This window comes from Trachypithecus francoisi, unplaced genomic scaffold, assembly GCF_009764315.1.
Source record: "Trachypithecus francoisi isolate TF-2019V2 unplaced genomic scaffold, Tfra_2.0 Lachesis_group20, whole genome shotgun sequence".
NCBI lineage: Eukaryota > Metazoa > Chordata > Mammalia > Primates > Cercopithecidae > Trachypithecus > Trachypithecus francoisi.
Window position 1 is genome coordinate 68,910,824 of NW_022681466.1, and position 25,915 is coordinate 68,936,738.

Genomic DNA, 25,915 nt, shown 5'->3' on the forward strand with positions numbered 1-25,915 from the left:
ACACAACCTTCACTAAGTTCACAGTCTCACACGGGCACGATTCATGGTGCCTCCAAAACACTTAACAACAGTAACATCAAAGGCCACCGATTGCAGATCACCATAGCGGATGTAAGAAGTCATAAAAAAAGCTTGAAATATCATCAAGCTGTTATCAAGGAGACAAGGAGTGAGTACATGCTGTTGGAAACATGGCACTGTTAGACTTTCTAGACACAGGGTTGCCCAAAACCTTCCATTTGTAAAAAAAAGACAGTTATCTGTGAAGTGCAATAAAGCAAAGCACAATAAAATAACTTTATTTCAATTTTATATTCTGAATACAAAGGCTGTTGATTAAGAATGTTGAGCTACCCAAGTATAATGTATAATAAACTATACAGAAATAGGAAACACTTCTGTGAATAAGCTACATACATAAAATATGGTACCTTTAAGATATATGAGTTAATTTAAGAAATTTGCTTGGATGCCTACCGAATAAGGCACTGTGCTAGGAGCTATGAATGCAGCGGAATAAGGCACAATCTGCTCTTGAGGAGCTTACAAACTAGCAGAATTTGTAAGACACTGTGTAAGATGTGAGCTAGAAGTGATTTCTAACGTACAGAGCAGCGAATACCTTTTGCATTGAGCGTTAGTTTAGTTGTCTTTGCAAAAGCTTCTTTCTTTTCGTAATACGCGGCCTCGTTCACAAACACGGGGTACACGGTACGGTCTCCGCCCAATGGCATCGTCTTCCCATCGAGAGTTAAAAACATGGGATCCCCAGGATGCAGTGGTTTCCAGTCTTGATCCTCTCAGGAAACAATCAAAATACACATGTTTTATTTGGTTTTTCTCCTCTAAAAATGTATGTCAGACTCTAGACAACTAACAAATTAATTATTCTGTTGTTTTAAAAGAGGTACTTGAGCGAGGCATCGAGATGCCGGCAAGGGATCTGACTGCGCTGAAATTGGGTCATGAATTTTGGCAGTAGTTTTAAGAGTTCCCCTTTGAATTTGTATAATTGACACATGTAATTAACATTTGCTTCAGCCAGGTGCAGTGGCTCTCGGCTGTAATCCCAGCACTTGGGGAGGCCGATGTGGGCGGATCGCTTGAGCCTAGGAGTTCAAGACCAGCCTGGGCAACATAGAGATCCTATCTCTAGAAAAAATACAAAAAAGTAACTGTGTGTGGTGATGCATGCCTGTAGTCCCAGATACTCAGGAGGCTGAGGTGGGAGGAATGCTCAAGCCCCCAGAGGTCGAGGCTGCAGTGAGCTGTGTTCACACCACTGCACTCCAGCCTGGGTGACAGAGCGAGACCCTGCGTCTAAAAAAAATAAAAAGTAGTTTGCTTCAATACCAGGTTTACCTTGAATGTAGCCGAAGAGATTTATAATATTAAAAGGCAAAACTAAATGCGTGTGTACCTAAGTGCATAGTCTGCCTGTTGCCAGCTCAATTTAAATTCTGTTCAGCAAAATTTAGGAAATATCCATTAAGAGTCTTCTGTGTGCAAGATGTTCTACTGTTGGGAAATGTAAAAATGAGCCATGTCGTACCTGCATGCAAGGAGATTCTATTCTGATAGGGATTGGTGAGAGAAGGTGGTGCTGGGCTGGGGAGAGTCTGAGACAAGGTGGGTGTATTCCAAATGTGTCCTGTATTAGGGTCACGTCTGAGTTCCCTCAACGGTCCTGCACCAGGTATTTGGACCTCTGCGCCCTCAAGCACCGTGGCTGTCACACCACAGGAACCCCAGAACAGTTCTTCTCAAACTTTGAGGTGCTTGCAAATCATCTTGGGGATTGTGTTAAGATGAAGATTCTGATTCTGTAGGTCGAGGGGAGGCCTGGGATTCTGCATTTCCAACATTTCCCAGCAGCATCCGCATCACCCAGGAGCTTGTTAGAAAAGCAGGATTTCGTTAGGCGCGGCGGACCTGCCCAATCGAAATCTTCAGGTTAACAGGTCCCCGACATTCGCGTGTACAACATTCACGTTGGAGAAGTGCCGCACCACAGCAGTGTTCTCCATCCTGGTGGCACGTTATCATCGCCTGGGGTGTTAAATACACATATACAGGGAGAGGCCGGCCCGTTTCAGATCAATCAAATCAGAATCTCTGAGGAGGGCCTAGGCAGCATTCTTTTTAAATTTTCTTTTAAAATTTACATACAGTGAAATTCACTCATTCTTGTGTACAGATCTGTGAGTTTGGACATAATGCAGAGCATGCAGTCATACAACCTGCAACCATGCCATCAGGATACGGACTTCTATTTTTTTTTTTTTTTTTGAGACGGAGTCTTGCTCTGTCGCCCGGGCTCGAGTGCAGTGGCCGGATCTCAGCTCACTGCAAGCTCCGCCTCCCGGGTTTATGCCATTCTCCTGCCTCAGCCTCCCAAGTAGCTGGGACTACAGGCGCCCACCACCTCGCCCGGCTAGTTTTTTGTATTTTTTAGTAGAGACGGGGTTTCACCGTATTAGCCAGGATGGTCTCGATCTCCTGACCTCGTGATCCGCCCGTCTCGGCCTCCCAAAGTGCTGGGATTACAGGCTTGAGCCACCGCGCCCGGCCAGATACGGACTTCTTTCACCCACCTCCTCGAATCCCTCATGCTACCCATTCATAGTTCACTGTTTTCTGTGTTTATTGTATTTGGGCCCCAGATGATTTACAGGGTGGCTCGGCTGAGACCTGTTTCTCTGAACCGGTGGTTTTCAGGCAGAGAGACTTGCCCCAGAGTCACTAAAGGAACCTCTTCAGCACACGTCTGGCTAGCCCCACCTGCGGAGATCCTGATGTTGTGCAGTGCTACCCAGACCTGAGCCACATGAAAATCATCTGGTGAACTCAACTGATTCCCTGTCTACACCCTGATGAATTAGATCAGAGCCTCTGGGAATAGGACTCAGGAATCAGCATTTTTTTTTTTTTTTTTCAGACGTAGTCTCAACTCTGTCCAGGCTGGAGTGCAGTGGCACAATCTCGGCTCACTGCAACTTTCGCCTCTCGAGTTCAAGCAATTCTCCTGCCTCAGGCTCCTGAGTAGCTGGGACTACAGGCGCCCGCCACCACGCCCGGTTTATTTTTTATATTTTTAGTAGAGACGGGGTTTCACTGTGTTAGCCAGGATGGTCTCGATCTCCTAACCTCATGATCTGCCCACCTTGGCCTCCAAAAGCACTGGGATTACAGGCACGAGCCACTGCTCCTGGCCAGGAATCAGCATTTTAAAAAAGCTCCCCAGGAAAAAAAAAAAAAAAAAAAAAGCTCCCCAGGTAATTGTCATGTGGCTCGAGTTTGAGAAGTGCTACGTTAGTAGTTTGTGGTGGGTTCTAGGCATTGGGAGGGGGTCCCCTACGTGATTCCGATGAGCATCCCTTAGTAAGAACTATCACTCTTAGGACAAAATCTAGACTCATAACCGGGTCTCAGACTGTGTATTTTCTCCAGGCTCTGCCGTCCTCTGCTCACTCCTACTCTCCAGGGACATGGGTCTTCTTGCTGTTCCTGAAATGCTCCAAGTTTGTTCCAGCCTCAGGCCCTTTCACTAGCCTTCCACATGGCTGGCTTCTCATCTTCTAGGTTCCAACTTCAGTGCCACCATCTCTGAGATGGCACTTTGTGACCACTCCACTGGAACCCTTTGTTATACCCTCTGCTATATTATTCTTTTATATTATTTCTTTTATAGCACTTATTACAGTTTGAAATGATTTGGTTTACATACTGTTTACTTATTCATGGTCAGTTTTCCTCACCCATTGGGATGGAAGCTCCATGAGGAACCTTCCCTATCTTGAATCTCAGGGCGCAGAATGAGCTTAGTTGTCATTCAAAAATGTTTCTTGGAAGAATTAACCAGTCAATCCCTCCTGTAGAGTACCCAGCCATTCCTTATTGTCTGTCAAATCAAAACCATTCTTCCTAACTTTCAAGACCTACCACTAGCCCAGTTTGCTACTGATCTCATTCATCTCACTTCTCCACCTGCCTGGGATTATTTTTGTACTCCTCAAGAGTATCCTAAAACCTGAAAAATCCTGTTTTAGCCTGCCATGACATCATCACCCTGGCCTCTGCTTCTTGTACTTGATATTTTTGTCACCAGTAGTGCTTTCTTCCTTTCTCTTCCCCAGTCTTTACCTTTCCTTTAAAACATTGCCTAAGGGTGGGCGCAGTGGCTGACGCCTGTAATCCCAGGACTTTGGGAGGCCAAGGCGGGAGGATCACGAGGTCAGGTTCGAGACCATCCTGGCCAAAATGGTGAAACCCCTTCTCTACTAAAAATACAAAACTTAGCCAGGCATGGTGACATGAGCCTGTAATCCCAGCTACTCGGGAGGCTGAGGCAGGAGAATCACTTGAACCCAGGAGGCAGAGCTTGCAGTGAGCCGAGATGGCGCTACTGTACTCCAGCCTGGGTGACAGAGTGAGACTCTGTCTCAAAAAACAAAAGCAAACGCTGCCTAGGCTCCTTCTTCAGGTTTCTACCTGGGTCCCATTAAGCCACAAAGCAGGATTTGCTTCACTCGTCTGTATTACTGGGCAGAGGCCACTCCATTCAGTTGCAAGTCTGGATGACTATTGGAGTCACTAAACAGGGATAGGAACTGGATCAATAAGTGCTTTTCAACCCTGATTATCCAAGCCAGAAAGATCAGAATATCTCAGAGTGGAGTCCTGCCATTGCTATTATTATGTTTTTTAAATGCTCTCTACGTAAAGGTTAGTCAGGGTTGAAAGCCCCAGACTGGATAATCCACCAGGTTCTCCTCCATCTCTGAGGTCTGAGAGTGTGCAGGGCACTCGCACTGGGGAATGGATACTTCGGCTTTGGAAATCTGTTCTTCTCTCCTTTTCCCTTTGCCTTTTCTGGATTTAAACCTCCTACGTTCTCTCAAGAGCCTTTTTTTTTTCCTTCTTCACTATGTCATTATTGATAAAACTAGGCAAGGAGTAGATTCTGGGGTTCTGAGGAGAGTCGGGGAATGGTGGCAGCAGAAAGAGGTTACAGTTGTTTTTCTCTAACTTATTCTGTCACAGGGAGGTAGCATGCAATGTGGCTAACTGCAAAGAGCACTAACTCGGGATCTGTCATTGATAGCTACATGGCTATGGGAAGGGTCTCACTTCCGGCCCTGTATTTCCTTATATTAAAATAGACATCATAATTCCTACCCATTGAATGTGGGTAGGAATTTCACTTTCTCTAAGCAGCCTTGTCTGAGCAATCCTCTTCCACCTCGTTATTCTGTCATTGCATCTGGCTATCTTCATTTCTAGACTGCAACTTAGACTTTCGTGTACCTACACTAGAAATTCCATTGCGAGTGTAGACCATACCTACACTGATGTGTCCACACAGCCAGCACAGGTTACACTTCATCAGTGTTTATGGAGCGACTGTCCGAACATCTTCCCTGCCTACTACGCTCAGTGTCTTTTGAGAGCATCAAATCGGTGAATGTGCGCCAAGTGCTGTGTGAGCTGTAAACTTCCATTCAAAATTGCAGCATTGTTACTTTCAACACTTTAAAGAAAGAACAAATGTTACCTGCAGATTGGGATGGATGACAGCAGCAATCTCTCCATTTGCATCCCTGGGATAATCAACTTTCTCTATAATTTTGTAGACCTCAATGGCACAGGGAGGAAATTCTTTTCCTATGACAAAAACAATATGTATCAATGCCAACTAAAAAAAAAATCTCTGGGCTGGCCGCGGTGGCTCATGCCTGTAATCCCAGCACGTTGGGGGACCAAGGCGGGTGGATCACCTGAGGTCGGGAGTTCGAGACCAGCCTGACCAACATGGTGAAACCTCGTTTTTACTAAAAATACCCGGGTTGGGATTATCCTAACTACTCGGGAGGCTGAGGCAGGAGAATGTCTTGAACCTGGGAGGTGGAGGTTGCAGTGAGCCATTGCACTCCAACCTGGGCAACAAGAGCAAAACTCTGTCTCAAAAAAAAAAAAAAATTCTGGAGAAAGGGAAGTTGATAATGTAAGGAAGAAACAATAATAACAACAACAACAGTAACAAAATGAAGACAGCGATGGGGAGAACAGATAACGTTTAGTTAAGGATGTTCATAAATGGTACCAGGTCAAAAGATGTCCTTGAATGATTCCTGGCAGCACCCTGTCCACAAACACGCTGAAGACAGAGGCAGAAAACAGAACTGAAAAAGCCAGTTGGGGAGAAAAAGAATCTGGGTCTGGTGGTCAGGAGACCTGGGCTCTAATCCCCTGGCTATGTGGCCTTGAACAAGATGCTTCACTTCTTGAGGCTCCCTTTCTTGACCTATCAAATGAAGGTCTTGGATCAGTTTATCTTGGAGGACTCTTCCAGCTATGATGTTTTTTATGACTGCATATTTTCAGGAGGAGTTCCAGCAGCTTAGGTGCTTCAGCCTCGTGCTCTTTTTCTTTCTTTTCTTTTTCATCTTTTTTTTTTTTTTTTGAGAGGGAATCTCGCTCTGTCGCCCAGGCTGGAGTACAGTGGCGTGATCTCAGCTCACTGCAACCTCCACCTCCTGGGTTCAAGCGATTCTCCCACCTCAGCCTCCTGAGTAGCTGGGACTACAGGCGCCCGCCACCACACCTGGCTGATTTTTGTATTTTTAGTAGAGATGGGGTTTCACCATGTTGGCCAGGATGGTCTCGATTTCTTGACCTTGTGATCTTCCCGCCTCAGCCTCCCAAAGTGGTGGGATTACAGGTGTGAGCCACCGCGCCTGACCTCTTTTTCTTAACTAAGTACATTAAACACTTGGACAGCTCCTGAGTAATGAGATCTTGTGATGCAGGACACTAACTTCCAAAGATGCAGCAACATCAAACAACCCAATTCCTAGAAACCTGGAAAAGGAGTAGTTTACGTATATACCAGGCTGTCTCTGAGCAAACAGGATGAACTTTTGGTCCAATGTAGGGCCCATAGCATGTTATGGTCACAACTCAAAGGAAAGCCTTCCTTTGCCTTTAGAGCAGAGTTAGAATGGAGATACCCAGTGATCACTTCTGTATCAGTTAGCTTCTGCTGCGTAACATACTACCCCAGAATTTAGTGGCTTCAAACAACTACCTCTTAATTTAGTTCATGATTCTGTGGGTTGGTTGGAAAGTTTCTTCCGTCTACACTGCCTTTGTGGATTTTTGATTATTTTGCTTCTGCCTTTGTGGTAAGCTGACAGCCCACCTGGAGGCTGGATCCTATGGGATGGCCTCACTCTTATGTCTGTCAGCTGGAGTTGCATGACTGTCTGTTAGGGTGCCTGAGTTTTCCACCTCAAAGGCTTTCACTATCCAGCAGGCCAGTGTGGGCTGTGGCACATAATGGTACATGTACAGGGTTTCCAAGAGCAGGAAGAAAGCAAGCTCCAACGTGCAAGTGCTTTTCAAGCCTCTTCTATGGCACAAAACAAGTCATGTGGGCAAGCCAGCTATTCCAGGAGTGGAAAAATAGACTCTCTGTCTGAACAGAAGGATATGAAACATCACACTGTCAGGATGTGGATGCAGGAAAGGGAAGAATTAAAATCTACCACACCTTCCGAGATGAAGATGGGAACTTACCAGATCTCATTTCTTTAATTCAGAAAGTTCGACAGGAAGAAAGTAAAAACTGAGAGAACACAAAGGAGTATGTTTTTGCTACTTACAGTTGGAAGGAGTCTTGAAAACCTAACTTCCATCTATGCTTGAGTATTCTCCGTATCATTCTGGCCATCTTACAGACGCAGAAGTAAGATGACTTCTTACAGCCTCACAAAGTGTGGCCCGTTTCATTGCTGCTCAGCTTTGTTAGTAAGAAATTTCTGTTTCGCCGGGCGCAGGCCTGTAACCCCAGTGCTTTGGGAAGCGGAGGCAGGCAGATTGCTTGAGCTCAGGAGTTTGAGACCAGCCTGGGCAACATGGCAAAACCCCATCTCTACAAAAACCACAAAAACTAGCTGGGTGTGGTGGCGCACGCCTGTAGTCCCAGCAACTCAGGAGGCTGGGTGGGAGGATTGCTTGAGCCCAGGGACTTGAGGCTCCAGTGAGCCATCATTGCACTACTGCACTCCAGTCTGGGCAACAGAGTGAGACCCTGTCTCAAAAAAAAAAAAAAAAAAAAAAAAATTCTGTCTCTAGGTAACTTTATCTCATTGATTCCCTTCTGCCCTCTGGATCACAGAAAATATGTCGAATTTCTTTCCAATGCAGACTTCTTTCTTTTCTTTCCTTTTTTTTTTTTTTTTTTTTGAGACAGTCTCACTTTGTCACCAAGGCTGGAGTGCAGTGATGTGATCTTGGCTCACTGCACCCTCTGCCTCCTGGGTTCAAGCGATTCTCATGCCTCAGCCTTCGGAGTAGCCGGAATTATAGGTGCATGCCACCACATCCAGCTAATTTTTACATTTTTAGTAGAGACGAGGTTTCCACATGTTGCCCAGACTGGTCTCGAATTCCTGACCTCAGGTGATCCACCCGCCTTGGCCTCCCAAAGTGCAGAGATGACAGGCCTGAACCACTGCGCCTGGCCAGGAATTATTCTCAATATGGTTTTCAAGCTCTTCGACATTCTCAATGCTCTCCTTGGCTAAGTTCCTCTTTATAGATGTTTCTCCTGGATTATGGATTCAGAATTTATGTACGGTTCTCAAGTGTTGTTTATTCAAGGCAGAAAAAAAGACCATTACCTCCCTTATTCTGGGATTTTTTTTAAACATAAGAACAAAACTTTGTCCCTGATGTTGTTAACCTTAAATACTTGGTTTAAACAATTGTTAAAGATTGTCAGGACTTCTTGGGTCTGCCTTCTCAACCAGGATGTTTTCCTGCTATCTTCCTGCGACCTGTCACTTAGGTAAGCATGTCACATATGTCTTTATCCAAGTCACTAACTACAATTCTGAGTAGCACAGAGTCAAGAATGAAGCCCTTCTACACACTTCTTGAGACTTTTCACATGGTGGCAATGATTCATTTGTCAGCATTCTTTGGATACGAGTGTGCAGTTGAAAATCCACCAAGCTGGATAGTCTAAGTTAATCATGGTTGACAATTTCTGAGTTGCAGAATCCTTTGCTTACATGAAATGTTACACAGAAGAGCTCTAACATACAGAAGAGCTCTGGTTGAAGCAGAGATAAGGGGTAGGGTGTTCTAGGAACTGCTTTTCTCCACCCTTGTGATAGGGTTCTACGGACCATGATCTGAAAACTGTGTTTTCACCCAGATTTGTGGCCTTCTATCTGAACGTATCACTTCTTAACATATTGTAGTCCTACACTTACTATTCAAAGGGTTTATTGTAAATACGTTGTGATCTTTTCAAAACCAGTTCCATTAGACAGTATAGAACCTGACCTCAGACAAAGAGGGTAAAAAGCAAACTTTCAGTTTTCATGATTTTGGACTCAAAGGATTCCCAAGCACAAAAGGAATGTCTGTGATCGCAGTAGGATGTACAATCTGAGGTTAAGGAATTTACTCCCCACAGACACCGGAGTGCACACCAGCTCTGTTACTATAATTGCCCATTCCTCAACAACAATTTCAACTCAGTCTGTTGGAATAACTGTTTACATAGAATGCCTCTTTGATTTTAAGCACTTATTTTCCATTTTAAGTAAACTTATTTTTTATAAATTAATAGACTTTTTAGTGCAGTTTTAGATTTATCAAATAAATGAGCAGATAGTACATAGAGCTCCACATACCCACCTCGTCCACCAGTCCCCATTTAATTAATTTTTAATTACAGAAATAATACATAAATACATTGTTCTTATTGAATATAATTAAGACAAAATTAGCCTGGGTTTTCCCTCCCCTCCCCGGTAACCACTGTTATCAGTTTGGTGTGTTTTCTTCTAGGACTTTTCCTGTGATATGTTAACATACATATGTATCCTAGAAGGTGATGATGATTATTATTTTAAAGCCAGTTGGTGTACTGAATGTCTTAGTCTGCAGTGTGCTTTCTGCTAATTACCAGTGTGTTTAGAAGATTCTTCCATGTGAGTTTATTTAACTGTCCACCAATAGGTGGACATTCGTGCTGTTTCCATTCTTTTGCTGTTATCAGTGATGCACGATAACAATCTTTGTAAACAACATGTTGCTTGTGCTTGTGTTTCTTTGAGATGTGGAATTGCTGGGTAATAAGATTGGTGTGTTTTAAGAAGTGGATGCTGTAAAATTATCCTCTAAAATGTCTTTACCAACTTCTATGTTCACTTATATGTTCACCAGCAGGTAATGAGAGTATCCCCTTTTCCTACACATTTACCAATGCTTGATATTGGCAGACTTTAATATTTTCCCAACCTAATGGGGGAAATGATTTCTTATTTTAATTTGCATTTCTCTAATTACGAGTGATGTTGAACATCTTTTCATATGTTTATTGGGCATTTGTATTTTCTCATCTTTCTTTTCTTTTTAAAATGGAGATGAACAGGAAATAAGGATTTAAAGTGGAGTCTTTATTTGGCAGCTGCTTTTCTTGAATGTGTCTATTCTGGCCATTGAGGAATAGCTGAAGTGAATACAAATTTTAAAAAGCAGTTCATATCATTAGCATGGCAAATTTGACCCAGGCTCCAACTGTTATTTAAATGTTTGGTGGTTAAGTTTGATGACGATACCTTCATTACTTACTTACCTTCATTGAAATGATGTATAAAATCGAGAGCATGTTTAATCATTTTTCTCATTTGATCCAAGATATCAGCTCTCAGAACCCCTTGAGGCTGAGGACCAACTTCTATACCTAGGTACAGAAGGAGAGATAGTCCCATTTATATAAGTATTAAAATATAAAACTAAGCATTTTAATGTATCAAAACTTAGAATTATGTTATTAAAATTATTAAAAAGGCAAACCATGTAGCATTATGGAAAATATTTGAGACATAATATTTGAGGCAAAATGTAAAGCTGAACATCTACATGTTCAAGTTAGATGTACAGTGAATAAAGACTGGGAAAGAACATGGAAAAAATCAGTGATGTTAGAAATAGGAAACTCTTTTGGTCTTTTTTCTTTAAATTTCCTTCAGTATTGCTAAAATATTTAAAAGTCATAACATAGTAAAAGAGGTGAACAAGTTTATGCTGACAAAATAATAGGTGGACCTGAAGAGAAACTGTTAAGATCTAACATTTAGCTGTGACGGGAGGAAGGACATCTATTTTTATAGATTTCACAGAAATCCAGACTAGATGAATCATGGATTTCAGTCAATATGACAATCTATGTGACCCTTGAGCAACTATTTTGCCCTTAACATAACAATCCATCCTAACACAATAGTGCAATGGTTTTAATTTTTCTTTTTCTTTTTTTGAGACTCTGTTACCCAGGCTGGAGTGCAGTGGTGTAATTTCTGCTCACCACAACCTCTGCCCCCCAGGTTCAAGCGATTCTCCTGCCTCAGCCTCGTGAGTAGCTGGGACTACAGGCGCCCACCACCTCGCCCGGCTAGTTTTTTGTATTTTTTAGTAGAGACGGGGTTTCACCATGTTCGCCAGGATGGTCTCGATCTCCTGACCTCGTGATCCGCCCGTCTCGGCCTCCCAAAGTGCTGGGATTACAGGCCTGAGCCACCGCGCCCGGCAGTTTTAATTTTATGCAGAAAAAACTTGTGTTCATTTCTTCTAACTCATATGAAATGATGCCTGTACTATTCGGTCTACTTTGTATGGCTGTTAAGCATTCATCCTTATACCTACAAAACACTCTTTCTTTAAACTACTTTTATAGACCCTTCCTTCCTGTTCAAGTCTCCCACAAAGTCATCTCCCCAGTCACCACCTTCTCCATTTGTCAAACCATTTACCAACTGCACTACCCTCATTCTCTTCCACCCATTAACATACTGCTTTCTTTTACACTCATCTTGTTTTCACCCGCTTCTGTTATTTGCTGCTACACAAAATCTTATATTCTCTTGCATCATTTTTTATTTGTTGTGCTTAGGTTTCTTGCAGATATGTATGAACATATATTTAAGTATACGGTGTCGTAAATGTGGCTAAGGTATGCATCTGGAAATAAATGACGTATACAAATGTGAAAAAGTGTGTTTGTAGATATGTCTGTAGGAATACTATAGAATATATTGTTGTTTGCCTACCCCAAATCCATTTCACCTTCCTCCTTTTTCTAATAGAATCCTGATTTTAGTTGGGCTTCCAGTCTTCCAGGTAGGTAAATTTTTCTCCAGTTCAGGAGTAAATGTTGAATAGTTTAAGTCAATCATAGTAATCCCCTAGTCAATGATTTAAGAATAAAGGAATCTTTATTATGCACAAAAGTATCAATACTTGAAGTAAGGAATTGGAGTAAGCTAAATATCCAAATATAGGCTATTAGCTGAAACGAATCAAAGGCTTAGCAATAAGAGATACAGATCCTGTTTCTCTGTGACACCAAATAAAAGCTTAAGATTTCCAAATTTTCAAATATCAATCTTGGGCTATGATATTTGTAGGCAATGCTACTCTTAGCCAGAACAAACATCTGCTCGCATGTTTGGCCCTTACAGGTTAAGCCAACTCTTTAAAATATTTCAAGAGGAGGGAATCTTAAGCTCATTGTAAATAATTAGAAATGTGATATGTTCTCCTTCCAACTTTGCTGTTTTATTGGGAATATTTTTATGTCATGCACTCATTGGAAAAAAGCATGTTTAACATTAGACAATCTTTCTGAGTCAACATTTTATAATACACTAAGAATATTACTGCGTACAAATTTTGCTTTAACTTCTAGTAGGCACCTACAAGGACCACCTTTGTACTCTGTTACCAAGGCAGAAGACATATGACAGGATCATTCTAGGTAAACCTTATTCTGGAAAGAAGTAGTTTGCTGCAGCCACTCTTATGATCATCCACACACACACACACACACACACACACACACACACACACAAAAATACGAGAGAGTGACTGGACACAGCTTTCTCCTAACTTTCTCAGATTAACCGTGGTCTCATTTGAGACTTAGAAAAGTTATTTGTATAATTATTGTTCATTCAGTTCCACCCTGACTGCCGTAGCCACGTCTTACAATCTAAATATGCTGCTGTGATAGGAGATCTTGTATCGAAAAGGTAATTTTTGGTTCGGACTGTAGGACCACCGAAGATGGCCGTATAAAGTTCCCTTTATGATGCACAAAGTATCAATACTTGAACATCTAAACTAAGTTTAGATTTTTATCTGTTTATATTGTTTGCCAACCTGCTTTTCAATTAAATTACTCTTGGCTAAACCATCTGAGATTTAACAAAACATATTTTCCGTGGTAATTTTAATTGTAGCGTAGTCGGCCGATAATTATGCTAATGGGACGCTCAGGAAAGAGAATGGAATAGAGAAGAAAGAGAGTGTATGAGAGGGTGTATGAGAGGGTGTATGAGAGTGTGGGGCTGCATGCTGGAAGTTACCAGAAGGTAAAGATGAAGTCACAGCCTAGTAACTGGCAGGATAAACAAGTGAATAGATGGCGAACAGCTAGTGAAACGTCTATTGCAAAGCAGGTGGTAAGAGGGATGTGGAGAGAGGATTCTTCATGGATCTTCTGCATTTCTGCAAGTCTCGTGAGCAAGACATGGACTCTTTTTGTTCCAGATGATCTTTTCAAGGATGTCTGTATAGTGAACAGCCTTGGAAGTTAGGGATGGGGTCTTCCTTGGGGCAAAGGACACTCGTGCCTACTGCCCATTATAAAAATGAAGGTTCGCAGCTGGATGTGGTGGCTCACGCCTGTAATCCCAGCACTTTGGGAGGCCGAGGCGGGTAGATCACTTGAGGTCAGAAGTTCGAGACCAGCCTGGCCAACATGGTGAAACCCTGTCTCTACTAAAAATGCAAAAAATTTGCTGGGTTTGGTGGTGGGCACCTGTAATCCCAGCTACTCGGGATGCTGAGTCAGAAGAATCACTTAAACCCAGGAGGCAGAGGTTGCAGTGAGCCGAGATCACGCCACTGCACTCCAGCCTGGGCAACAAGAGCGAAACTCTGTCTAAAAAAAAAAAAATGAAGGTTCCCTCAGCTCAGCGTTTCTCTCCTAGAATGCAACCACTGGCATGGATAGCTGCCATCTGGCTCTCTACATGTCACCCTGTGGGAACTGGAGCTTGGGGAATGGTGCAGAAATGCTGACACTCTGCTCTTACTACTGTCAATAATCTATTCTGTCTCTGTTTTAGGAGTCTTGTGTCTTCTGCTGGCATCCACTCAGAGGTGCTAGGCTAATGGTTAGCTTGTAAGTCGGGTAAAATTCTCAGATCTTTGACAGGTCTTGATAAGGAGAGGGTCAGAAAACAACCTGGAGTAGGTCACTGGTAGCACAAGTGCTTTGGAGAAACAGATCCCTTGCCTTTCTGATCCAGTCAAATCTGACCACTCCGGACAAGCTCATGAATGTATGTATTACCAGTGTTGGATGGCTAGTATTTTTTTTGTTTTTGTTTTTTTTGAGATGGAGTTTCACTTTTGTTGCCCCAGCTGGAGTGCAACGGCACGATCTCGGCTCACTGCAGCCTCCACCTCCGGGGTTCGAGCCATTCTCTGGTTGGCTAGTATTTTATACATGGTTACAGTTATAGAACCTGTGTGGGAAGGAATGGATAAGTTTGTATGAGTCTGTGTGGGATATGTGTGATTAAAACTGTGAATGAGGTACAGGCGTGATGGCTCATGCTTGTAATCCCAGCACTTTGGGAGGCCAAGGTGGGAGGATCGCTTGAGTCAGGAGTTTGAGACCAGCCTGGGCATCATACCGAGATCCTATCTCTACAAAAAATAAAAAATTAGCTGAATGTGGTGGCACGTGCCTGTAGTTTGAGCTACTCGGGAGGCTGAGATGGGAGGACTGCCTGAGCCCGGGAGGTCAAGGCTGCAATGAACTGTGATCATGCCACTGCACTCAGCCTGGGCAACGGATTGAGAACCTTTCCCAGAAAAAACAACAACAACAACAACTGTGAATGATTGTGTGTGTGTGTGTATGTGTAATTGTGTACTTACTGGTAATTTGAGCTAATATTTAATAAACATATATTATTAGCCCACAGAAGCGGATAGGGAACAGAGAGTGCTAAGATAAATGGAGAACACAGTGTATCAAGCACGGCATGTCATCAGTTAGGGGTTTCAGGCCTTTGTATATGATATTCTGTTTTCCTTAAAGTGTTGTCTGAGGACCAGGACTGGTCCACCAATTGTCGGCTACTAGTCCCAGGCAAGATAAGTACAGATGTTAAAGTAAGTGTTTAGAAACTTTTATAGCAATTTGACATTGCTGCAACATTCAAGTATGTGATCGTTTTTCTAGAAATTCATTTTTAAATTATATTTTACAAAAGTATTGCTCTATAGCAGATTGGAAATAAACAATGGCCTTTCATCACAGATAATTTCAAGACACTTGTCTAGAATCCTGTTGCCTGCTCTCAATTTTTTTTCCTTTCCTCCCCCAAACACAGATACACACACAACCTCAAAATGGATCCCACTTCTTCGGGCCTTCTGTGATCCATCAAGACTGGGTCAGGTCTTTCCTGCTCTTCCAGTCTTCTGTAATTGCCCCTGTTTAGCATTTATCACTCTGTGCAGTGATTATTTACCTGTCTGTCTCCTCATCAGATACGAAGCTCTTTGAGGGGAGACTGTGTGTCTTGCTCATTGTTCTGTCCCCCGAACCTAGCACAGGGTTGGTCTCTGGTAGGCACACTATAAATATTAGTCAAATGTACACATTTCTGGAGTAATGAATGCTGTAGAGTGGGGTCAGGGAAAGGTCTATAGGAGGTGACAGGTGAACTGAATCTGGAGAATGAGAAGAATTGTGCCAGACTAAATAGAAGGGCCAAGCATTACAGCAAAGGGAACATGAGCAAAAGCAGAAAGCTGCTCAGTGAAACTGGGGAAATTCGGTACAGTTAGAGCCTGCCTGGAGCTAAACTCTTGTTACTTGACAATTATAAGCCTAAGGATATGGAAGGTAGCTGTAAATGTTTGTTTAAAAATAATTTTCTCGGCCGGACACAGTGGCTCACACCTGTAATCCCAGCACTTTGGGAGGCTGAGGCGGGTGGATCACCTGAGGTCAGGAGTTTGAGGCCAGCCCTGGCCAACATGGTGAAACCCCATTTCTACTAAAAATACAAAAATGAGCCTGGTGTGGTGGCCGGCACCTGTAATCCCAGCTACTAGGGAGCTTGAGGCAGGAGAATCACTTGAACCGGGGAGGTGGAGGTTGCAGTGAGCTGAGATCATGCCATTGGACTCCAGCCTGGGTGACAGAGCAAGACTCTGTCTCAAAAAAAAAAAAAAAAAAAAAAAAAATTTCTCTGAGTTTCAGCTAGGACATATTTTATTGAGTTATGACAATGGGAACTATGACTTACCCACAGGATACTTGGCTATAGAACGGGTGGTCGCATATTTGAGGGAAGGATGCTCAATAAGGTAAACATAGCAGGGGAGTGGAGCCAAAGAAGTCTGAAAAAAATGGAAAACGTCTTTCTTATTATGTAAAAACCGTGTGTTTTGTTCTCTTTGCTTCAACGGGGTCAATAATACCTTCAGTACGTTTTACTTCATCAACTAAGATTGGTAAAACAGCTTTGTGAAACCCTTTAAAACCCAACGTTGTTATAGCTTTGAAAAGATACAAATAAATTATACAATATAAAATTCATATAAAATTGAATTATCCAATGTCTTTCCAGGTAAAATGTACATTAAATAGTTCTCCAGAACCATGATCAAAACGCATGAAATAAATGTTCTTTCTGAATGGATGTGGGGATTTTTGTTTCATCACGGGTTACACTAACTATTCAGCTTCGTATTTGTTTCTTAAAACAATCGTGTTTCGGCCGGGCGCGGTGGCTCAAGCCTGTAATCCCAGCACTTTGGGAGGCTGAGACGGGCAGATCACGAGGTCAGGAGATCGAGACCATCCTGGCTAACACGGTGAAACCCCGTCTCTACTAAAAAATACAAAAAAAACTAGCCGGGCGACGTGGCGGGCGCCTGTCGTCCCAGCTACTTGGGAGGCTGAGGCAGGAGAATGGCGTGAACCCGGGAGGTGGAGCTTGCAGTGAGCTGAGATCCGGCCACTGCACTCCAGCCTGGGCAACAGAGCGAGACTCCGTCTCAAAAACAAAAAAACAAAAAAACAAAAAAAAATCCTGTTTCTCTTCCTGTGGTCTGGCTCTCTGCAGATGTTGGGTGATTCCTGTCCTCCTGCTCATCTGCATGAAAACGGAAGACAGGCCTCTTTGTTTGGATACGAAAGTGTCAGCGGTACTGCTTCCATGTCTGGCAACCAAAGCATTCAGCTCTCTCTTCAACAGGCAACGAAGAATAGCTGCATTATGATCTACCAGGACCACTACCCAGTTATTGTCCAAAACTTAAGGGAAACAAAACTAACAATCTTTACTATAGGCTAGGTATCAGGCTAAATGCTTTAAATACTTTGTCATTGAAGGCTTTGAGTACCCTTATGGGTAAGTGTTGTCATGACACCAATTTTATAAAATGAAGGCGGCAAGGTTTTGGGAATGGTGCGTTTTGTCTAAGTAAGGGAGGAGACCACCTCCCATATCATCTTATGCCCAATTTCTGCCTCCAAAGAACGAAGAAGTAAAAACTAAAAGGCAGAAATGAAATCCACGGGCAGACAGCCCGGTGCCGTGCCGCGCCCTGGGCCTAACCCCTGACCTAACTGGTTCTGTTATCTATAGATTACAGGCATTGTATAGGAATGCACTGTGAAAATCCCTATCTTGTTTTGTTTCCATCTAATTACCGGTGCATGCAGCCCCCAGTCACGTACCCCCTGCTTGCCCAGTCAATCATGACCCTCTCACACGCACCCCCTTAGAGTTGGGAGCCCTTAAATTGCTCACTCGGGGAGCTCGGCTCTTGAGACAGAAGTCTTGCCGATGCCTCCGGCCGAATAAACCCCTTCCTTCTGTAAGTCGGTGTCTGAGGAGTTTTGTCGGCCACTGGTCCTGCTACATAAGGTTAGTGAAGGAGAAAGTGAGGATCTGAGCACAGGCCACACTCTTTCCTCTCCATCATCCTCACTCTCAGGAAGGAAGGCTAGTACACAGAAATAAGCATACAGTTCCTTATGTGTGTTTCTGGTTGGTTGCTATTTTCTAGCACATTTTCTCTGAGATTTCTGAGCCTTAAAATGATCGACTATATGAAGCACTGAAAGATTAGATGTGTTCTGGGGTGTCTAAATCAAATGGGGACGAGGGCAGGACTGATGGGAGGCAATCTTTTTATCACTGGGCTTTAATCGACATTGAAGGGCTATTTCTTACGTTTCCTAAAACCTTGTAATTGAGATGCCACACCATTTAAAGTTTTAATGTTAATTTTACTTGGTTTTGACAAATTGACCATACCATTTACATTTTTAATACGAATTTTACTTGGTTTTAACTAATAGCCCAAGATCTGATGGCTGTCTGGATAAAATGTGTAATTTTATAGACCCAAGAATCCACAAGTGTTTTAGTACTTTGTTAATTGTGTTTATTATTTTATTTATTTCCTCTCTTTTTCTCCTTCCTCTCGCCACTGCCTCTGTGTTCTGGCAGCACCCTTTCCCCCAACCACAAGCCTGGCTGTGGAATAAATCCCATTTCTCTTGCACCTTCCCTTGTAACTGTTTTCTGATTGTTTCACATCCATAGTTGACGTAAAAGTACGAGTCCTTGGCTAACTTGTAAATTAATAACATTAACCTTACCTTAATATAATGAAACATCTGAATTAAAAAGTTATTCCTGGAATCTTCAAGAATAAGAGTGCACCCCATGTTAGAAGTGGTGTTGTGAAGGTCAAAAATAATGTCATAGGAATCTTCACCATCTTTGGGACCAAATAAATGATATATTTCTTGAGCCCTTCTCACTTCATATGGCAAATCTTCTGACATTTTTTTGCTGTTATAAGCAGAAAGGAAAAGATTACCAACATCTGTGCCTGAGATAATATAAACATATAATAAGAACACAGTGTAAAAAGAACCCGTTGCCAAATCTTTAATATGAAAAATCTGTGTGGGAAGTAAAAACTTACCAGAAATGTTTATATATGAAAAATTACATTCTTTTTCTTCATTTGATTCCATGTAACTAATGCATGCTTGCAAAGTAATATGTTCATTTATGCGGTTGGTCATGAATAGGACATATCAAACAATTTATCATTTGATTTCAATCTTGAACACGACATATCCATTAATTTAATGAACAGTTTCTTAGTAGTTATGGTACACTGGGTTATTTATTATGGGACTAGACCATCAAATGCATCTTTTTTCACCCCACTTTAGCTAATTCTAGTGCACAAATGCAGTCACTTAGGGGCTCACATAATCTAAGTAGAGATCCTTTCAACTTTTTGAGACAGAATCTTGCTCTGTTGCCCATGCTGGAGTGCAGTGGCCCAATCATGGCTCACTGTACCCTCAAACTCCTGGGCTCAAGCAATCCTTCTATCTCAGCCTCCCGAGTAGCTGAAACTACAGGTGTGCGCCACCATGCCCCGCTAATCTTATCTTTTGTGGAGATGGAGTCTTGCTATGTTGCCCAGGCTGGTCTTGAACTAAAACAGCCTTTGCAGTTATACTTTTTTTTATAACTGAGACAGTTATTACAGTGAAAGAGATCTAATCTGACTCCATCTTGCTTCTCATCTCCAAGCTATCCTTGTTCATGCCTGGGTGTAAACTGAACTAACTTTGGGAGGAACTTATAGTTTAACTTTGAAACAAAGACGATGACAGCCGTTTCCCAAAACAAACCCCCTTCCTTCCTGGGGACTAGACTGCCTTTGCAGGACTAACAGATTAGCCACAAGATTAGAAATTATGGCTTAGGAGTCATGCAGCTGGAGGCCGCAAGATTCTGAACCTTCTGAAATTGCTCCTGGGGATAACACCACTATTGTAAAACCTAAGATCAGGGCTTGAGATATTTTGTAAACCCTGAATTGATAGATCAGCTAGCACCACCCAGATGGATAAACGGGCTTATCTGGTTTTGTGGTCCCCACCCAGGAACTGATTCAGCGTAAGAGGAGAGCTCCAACTCCCTATGATTTTACTCTAATCTGAGCAATCAGCACTCCCGACTCACTGGCCCCTACCCACTAAATTATCCCTAAAAATTCCAATCTCTGAATTTTCAGGGAGACTGATTTGAGTAATAATAAAACTTTGGCCTTCTGTACAGCCGGCTCTGCGTGAATTAAACTCTTTATTGCAATTCCCTTGTCTTGATAGATCAGCTCTGTCTGGTCAGCGGACAAGGAGAACTTGCTGGGTGGTTACAGAAGTGTTGGCCTCAGGCAATCCCCCTTTCTTGGCCTCTCAAAGTGCTGGAATTACAAGCCTGAGCAGCCACACCTGGCCTAATTAGAGATTCTTAATTGAGGTCCAGGAACCACTAGAAGTCCAGGGACAGAATTTTCAGAGTCCGTAACCTCTCCACAAGGGCCACAAGTTTGCAGGTACAGATACATGTATTTTTTCTGGCACAAGGGCCAGTAGTTTTTCTTCCATTCTCAAATGGGCCTCTATCCTCTCCCCCACTTCCCACAATGGTTAGGATACATTTTTTTCCTAGATATAATGTTTTAAATGGACTTTTCCTCATTAAACCATTCGACCACATTTTCTTAAAATTGCATCTATTTGTATTCCTTGGTTATTTTTGCTCGTATCTTCAGGGGACCTACTGTGTACAACGGAGTAATTCCTGCCCGGAATGCGATCAGGAAGGTGGAGTAGTTATTTTCTGACTTTGAAGCAAAAACCATGAGGACAAAGCTGGCACGTTGAGACAGTGCAGTGGGAAGGTAGAGGGAGCCTTTGGCATTGATGATATCATGTGACTGCTGCGCGAACCCTGGACTGCCTAGCTCTGGATTTATTATTTGTGAACAAGAACCCTTATTTGTTTAAACCACTGTTCTCAGGTTCTTATTATATGCAAACCAAGCCTAATGGATTTTTATACATTTTAAAAGTTAATTCATGAAATAACCCCCTGAGGTTGCCCCCAACGATTTTGGTTCTTTATCATTCTTTCCCATTTGAGTACCTGGTGCTAGTATCTACCCAGTTGCTCAGAGTCAAGTCTGGGAAGCTTTGAAAAATGATGGACACTTCTCATGCCTGCAGTTGAGCTCCCATGGGAAGAGTCCCAAAGGCTGAAGAACAGGGAAGAGTGAGATTCTGAAGGGCATTAGCCGTACTAAGTTGATGAAATCTATTCTGGATAAACTTTAAATAATCCTCAGCAGGGAGAGACATGATCAGATTTGCATATTAGGATGAGTCCTAGAGGTATCAGATGGAAAATAGATGGCAGGAAGACTGCAGCAAGTCTGGATGCAGAGAGACCCTTTAGGAGGCTCTTCTGACTATCTACAGAGGAAATCAACTAAGGTAGTAAAACTGGAGAGGAAGGCTGGATTTGTGAAGTACTTGCAAGGAATAATTGGGAGGACTTAGTGACCCGCTAGACGTGGGAGATGAAGCACTGGGAAGGTTCTAGGGTGATTTTCGTAGGGGACTTGGTGGAGAATGATGCTACCACTGAGATGAGGAATACAGGAAAATGAATAAATTTGGGAGAGGTAGATGGAAGAAGTTAATGAGTTTATCTATTTTATAATTTTTTAACCACCCTGGGGACAGTCTAGTCTCTGAACAGTGTTAACAGTAAGGAGTAGAAAGTGAATTTAACTGAGAAGACTGTGCTCGCTGAAATGCATACTACTGGGTGCTCATAAACTCACCCCAGTCCATTCCACAGCTATTTGGGAAGTTAATATGGCGACTAAAAGTTATTCTTCAACAAATTCTTACTTGTAATATAAAAGTTAGTTAACAGCTATCTTAGGTCAATAGAGAAGCATGAATTGTATTGATATAACCTCAGTCATGAAGATAAAGCATTTCTCCAATTAAAATTTATGCTAGCAAAAATATGATTTGATACAAACAGGATGGCTGCTGTATAAGTGCCCTGAAAAACATCTGTTCCATAAAGCGAGGCATGTTTCTCCTAAGAGTAGTGTCCATCTTTTGATCTGTGGTGAGACTAAACCTAAGGAATGATCTAACTCAAATTAGAGTTGATCAGAAAACAAGCACATAGAACAGAGTGGCTAGTTGTGCCTGTGCGTATCTTATATCTTAGCTAGTAGTCTACCAACTCCTTGAGGGGTAGAAACCATGTTGTACAGATCTGTGCACTCCCCCAGTACCTGGCACAGTGTCCTGAGAAAAACAGATGTTTCATGATATTTTTTAGTAAAAGAAAGAAAGCGGCCGGGCGCAGTAGCTCACGCCTATAATCCCAGCACTTTGGGAGGCTGAGGCAGGCACATCACCTGAGGCCAGGAGTTTGAGACCAGCCTGGCCAACACGGCGAAACCCTGTCTCTACTAAAAATACAAAAAATCACCCGGACGTGGTGGCAGGTGCCTGCAATCCCAGCTACTCGGGAGGCTGAGGCAGGAGAATCACTTGAACCTGGAGGTGGAGGCTGCAGTGAGCCGAGATTGCGCCATTGTACTCCAGCCTGGGCGACAAGAGGGAAACTCCATCTCAAAAAGAGAAAAAAAAGAAAGAAGTGGTAAAAAGCAAATATGTGGAGGCATATTAATTATATCTACAGTGGCAGCTATGATGATGTAAACAAAGGCAAAAACAATTAATAAGGACCTAACCTAGCATGTTATGACTGCATACGTTGTGTGCAACATATTATAAATCAGCAAAATTTAAACACTGAAAATTCGGGTGAAGTGTCTTGAGTTCTTATCTCTGGCATCCCATCTACGACAATCCATCGCAGAAGTTAAGTATGTCTGCTGGTGCGGATCACAGGGTAGTCTGATGTCTTCCGGCAAAAGATATTTAATCACTCTTTCTTTCAACAAATATTACTAGAAACATTACATGTTTTGAACTAGAACTTTATGTATTACCGTAAACATAGTTGCTTGAAAACATAGTAATGAATTTCCTAAAAAGCTAACAATTATGTATGCAAGCATAGCAGCCAAACGCTAACTCAGTGCAAAGGATTATTAAATCTGTTTCTTTCAGAGTATGATTTAAAAACAAAACCCTTTTCTATGTATTGTCTCACTCTGTATACATTTGAAAAGAAAACTTAATAATCCGATGCTTAAGAAAGTTTATAAAAGAGCAAGTGAATGCCTAGTTCAGATAATTGTGTAATTCACAATGCAGTATAATTAAAAGTGAAAGTGATCTTATTCAACATAGCGATTGCACGTATGGACATGAATTATCATCTGCATATACATATATGTGTTCTCTTTCACACACCCACCACTTTTCACACAACAGACATACATGTACAATACAAAACAGTCTTACCCAAGATTTTCAAGGTCAAAAATGCGATTCAGGTCACAGTCAGTATATCTGGTACACTTCTTCACTGCGCTGGGGTTAGTAATAAATGGTTTTACCTCCAGCCCTGGTCTCTGAATCTCAGCGCCATTCTCTAGCCAGTGCTTCACCAGAAATACTCCAGTTAGCTCATTCCCATGGGTTCCTCCAAAGATAGCAACCTTTTTTATAGGAGCTTCAGCAAGGTGACAAGAAGTCATTTCACCAAGTAGTTTTTTATCTGATTTCTGCAATTCAGAAGAGAGATCAAAGGAAATGTGATTTTCTTAAGAAAGGTTTAGAAATTTACATCAAAATGAGACTTTACCCAAAGGGCAAAGTACAGAATTCCCTTGAGTGGAGTATATTTTAATTTTCTGTTACAAGTTCTGAGCCCTGTTTATGGACACTGCCTTCTTTAGCCCTGCCCTTTACCATATTTGGATTAAAATATGCAAAGATCAACTAGAGATACAGCGGTTTACTTTAACTTCTAACTCCCTCAGATGGTCAGTAGATCTAAATACAGTAATAAATTCGCATTTCATACTAATGCAAAAATTCTGTTCTTTTCCTCAGCTAGGATGTTGTCCAGTGAGGCTTTCACAATTATCTTGTCATAATAGAAATAGTTTATACATTTCTAATCTCAAAAAATAAAAAAAGTGGCCCACTCAGTATTTCCACAGGCATTTCAAAACCTTTCTTCTCTGAAATGAGTTCAAGCACATTTCATGATCTGAGGGCATTTGAATCTCACCACTATGAACAGCCAAAGGCTGACCCTCAGAGACCTCCTCTTGAACCGGCACCTGTTCTTTCAGAATGCTTTTTCACAATCAGAAACAGAGGGGCCAAATCAGTGATCACTTGGGACTTGAAAAACTACCCTGAAACATCCCTTCATTTCTTTCTCATGAAATTTTTGGTAACTCTGTGTTAACTTACTTATGATTCTTCCTCATTTTTTTTGCCTAAATACCAAAGGAAAGACAGCTGTTAGTCATTTTCAAGTCTTTGTGATGCCTGCAAATGTCTTGGGACATACTGCGTGTGCTAGCCGCATCATGCGAGCTCATATAGACACAGCCTAATTCGCTGTCAGCAGGGACTCTCCACTGGACTGTGTTACTCGAAAGGGGGTCTTATTAGGGGAAATTATCCAGAATACTAAGATGATTACATCCCTTTGGAGAAATGACTCTGAGCCAAATCTGATTTGATTTTATGCTCCATCACCCAGAAAGTCAAATATGTTCAAGTACTGGAAATACCATGTACTAGTAATGCCAGGTTGTGTGATAGAGGGTACAATAAGAGTAATTGGTTACAATTGCACAGTAGTTTAATTTATAATGTTCTTCCACTCCGTTTATTCATACATTAATTTTATACGATAGGGTGGGTTCGGTGTTGACATCCCCGCTGCAGGGGTAAATGAAAGAGAGGTTAAGTAACACAGTGAAGGTTCTGCAGGGATGTAGGAGAAACTAGGCCTGAGACCCATGGGTCTCATGCCAAGTCTAGTGTTTTTCTACAGGACAATAGGATGCCTCTCTGTTATTTTTGGTCTTCTTCACAGTTCTAGTTTTGCTCTTTCAGAATTCACATAAACAGCCATTACAGTGTGTTCAGAAAACAAACATGCATACAAACAAAATACATGGTGGAAAAATAAAATACGAATGCTTCCTAATATTTAATAAACCCAATTGAATATTCTTCCTTTAAGAGCTTAAAATGCAGAGATAGAGAAAGCAAAATAACCAAATCAAATCTACACATTAAAATGACTGTTCTAATAGAAAAAAAAAAAAGCTCCTGTAGCCTTTGACTGTCTGTCCACATCCATGTACACTGAACACTTCAGACGGTGTAGAGATGATGAAAATACACGTGAAAGTAAACAGATGACAGTTGTTTAGTTGCTTTGGTATTAAGAGCAGTAACTGTGGTGAATTATTAACACTCTACTATGCTTGGTTTCTTTTCTGCTGATTTGCAGTTTGTTCTGTCCTTTGCCCTAGTCTCTCTGGAAATGCTGCTTCAGTTTACTCGTAGCTGGCACAAATTACTTGCATTTTGAAGCTTGTTTTATGGAATTTTAACAGATCAGCACTTCGAAGCACATTTCACATTCATAAATAAAGTTTCTCTTACATGTCAAAATGAATCACTTTTTTGAGAGTTAATGAATTGCAGCAATTATTTCCCATACTTACCTTGTTTATTGTGTACAGAGTTTGTCTTCGGTGGAAAGCTTTATTAGGAAAAAGGAGCGCATTTCCTCAGAACTAGAGCAACAGAGGCTTTTCATACTCTTATACCAAGTTAACTTCCGAAAGATTTTTAACTCCCTGTTTCCCAAAGTGTACTTGATTTTCGGGATGACCCATAAAAGCCACACTTTTTTATTAGTTCTCAGCGAACTGATGGTGTACGAAG

General features: G+C 42.0%; 1 protein-coding gene across 3 annotated transcripts; it reads right to left on the minus strand.

Moving 5' to 3' along the window:
• Positions 1–292: 292 nt before the first annotated feature.
• ASPA (aspartoacylase) lies at positions 293–25,814 on the minus strand. Of its 3 annotated transcripts, XM_033185095.1 has the most exons (7): positions 25,693–25,814; positions 23,456–23,718; positions 18,782–18,977; positions 16,413–16,506; positions 10,655–10,762; positions 5,555–5,664; positions 315–797 (listed from the first exon to the last, which is right to left on the minus strand). In XM_033185095.1, exons 2-7 carry the CDS (start codon positions 23,689–23,691, stop codon positions 600–602), a joined length of 942 nt encoding a protein of 313 aa, XP_033040986.1. In that variant the 5' UTR covers positions 23,692–23,718; positions 25,693–25,814; the 3' UTR covers positions 315–599. The 3 variants fall into 3 exon arrangements, with proteins under 3 accessions (XP_033040987.1, XP_033040985.1, XP_033040986.1); XM_033185096.1 differs by lacking the exon at positions 25,693–25,814 and having other exon boundaries at positions 293–790; positions 23,456–23,873; XM_033185094.1 differs by lacking the exon at positions 25,693–25,814 and having other exon boundaries at positions 293–797; positions 23,456–23,873.
• Positions 25,815–25,915: the final 101 nt, after the last annotated feature.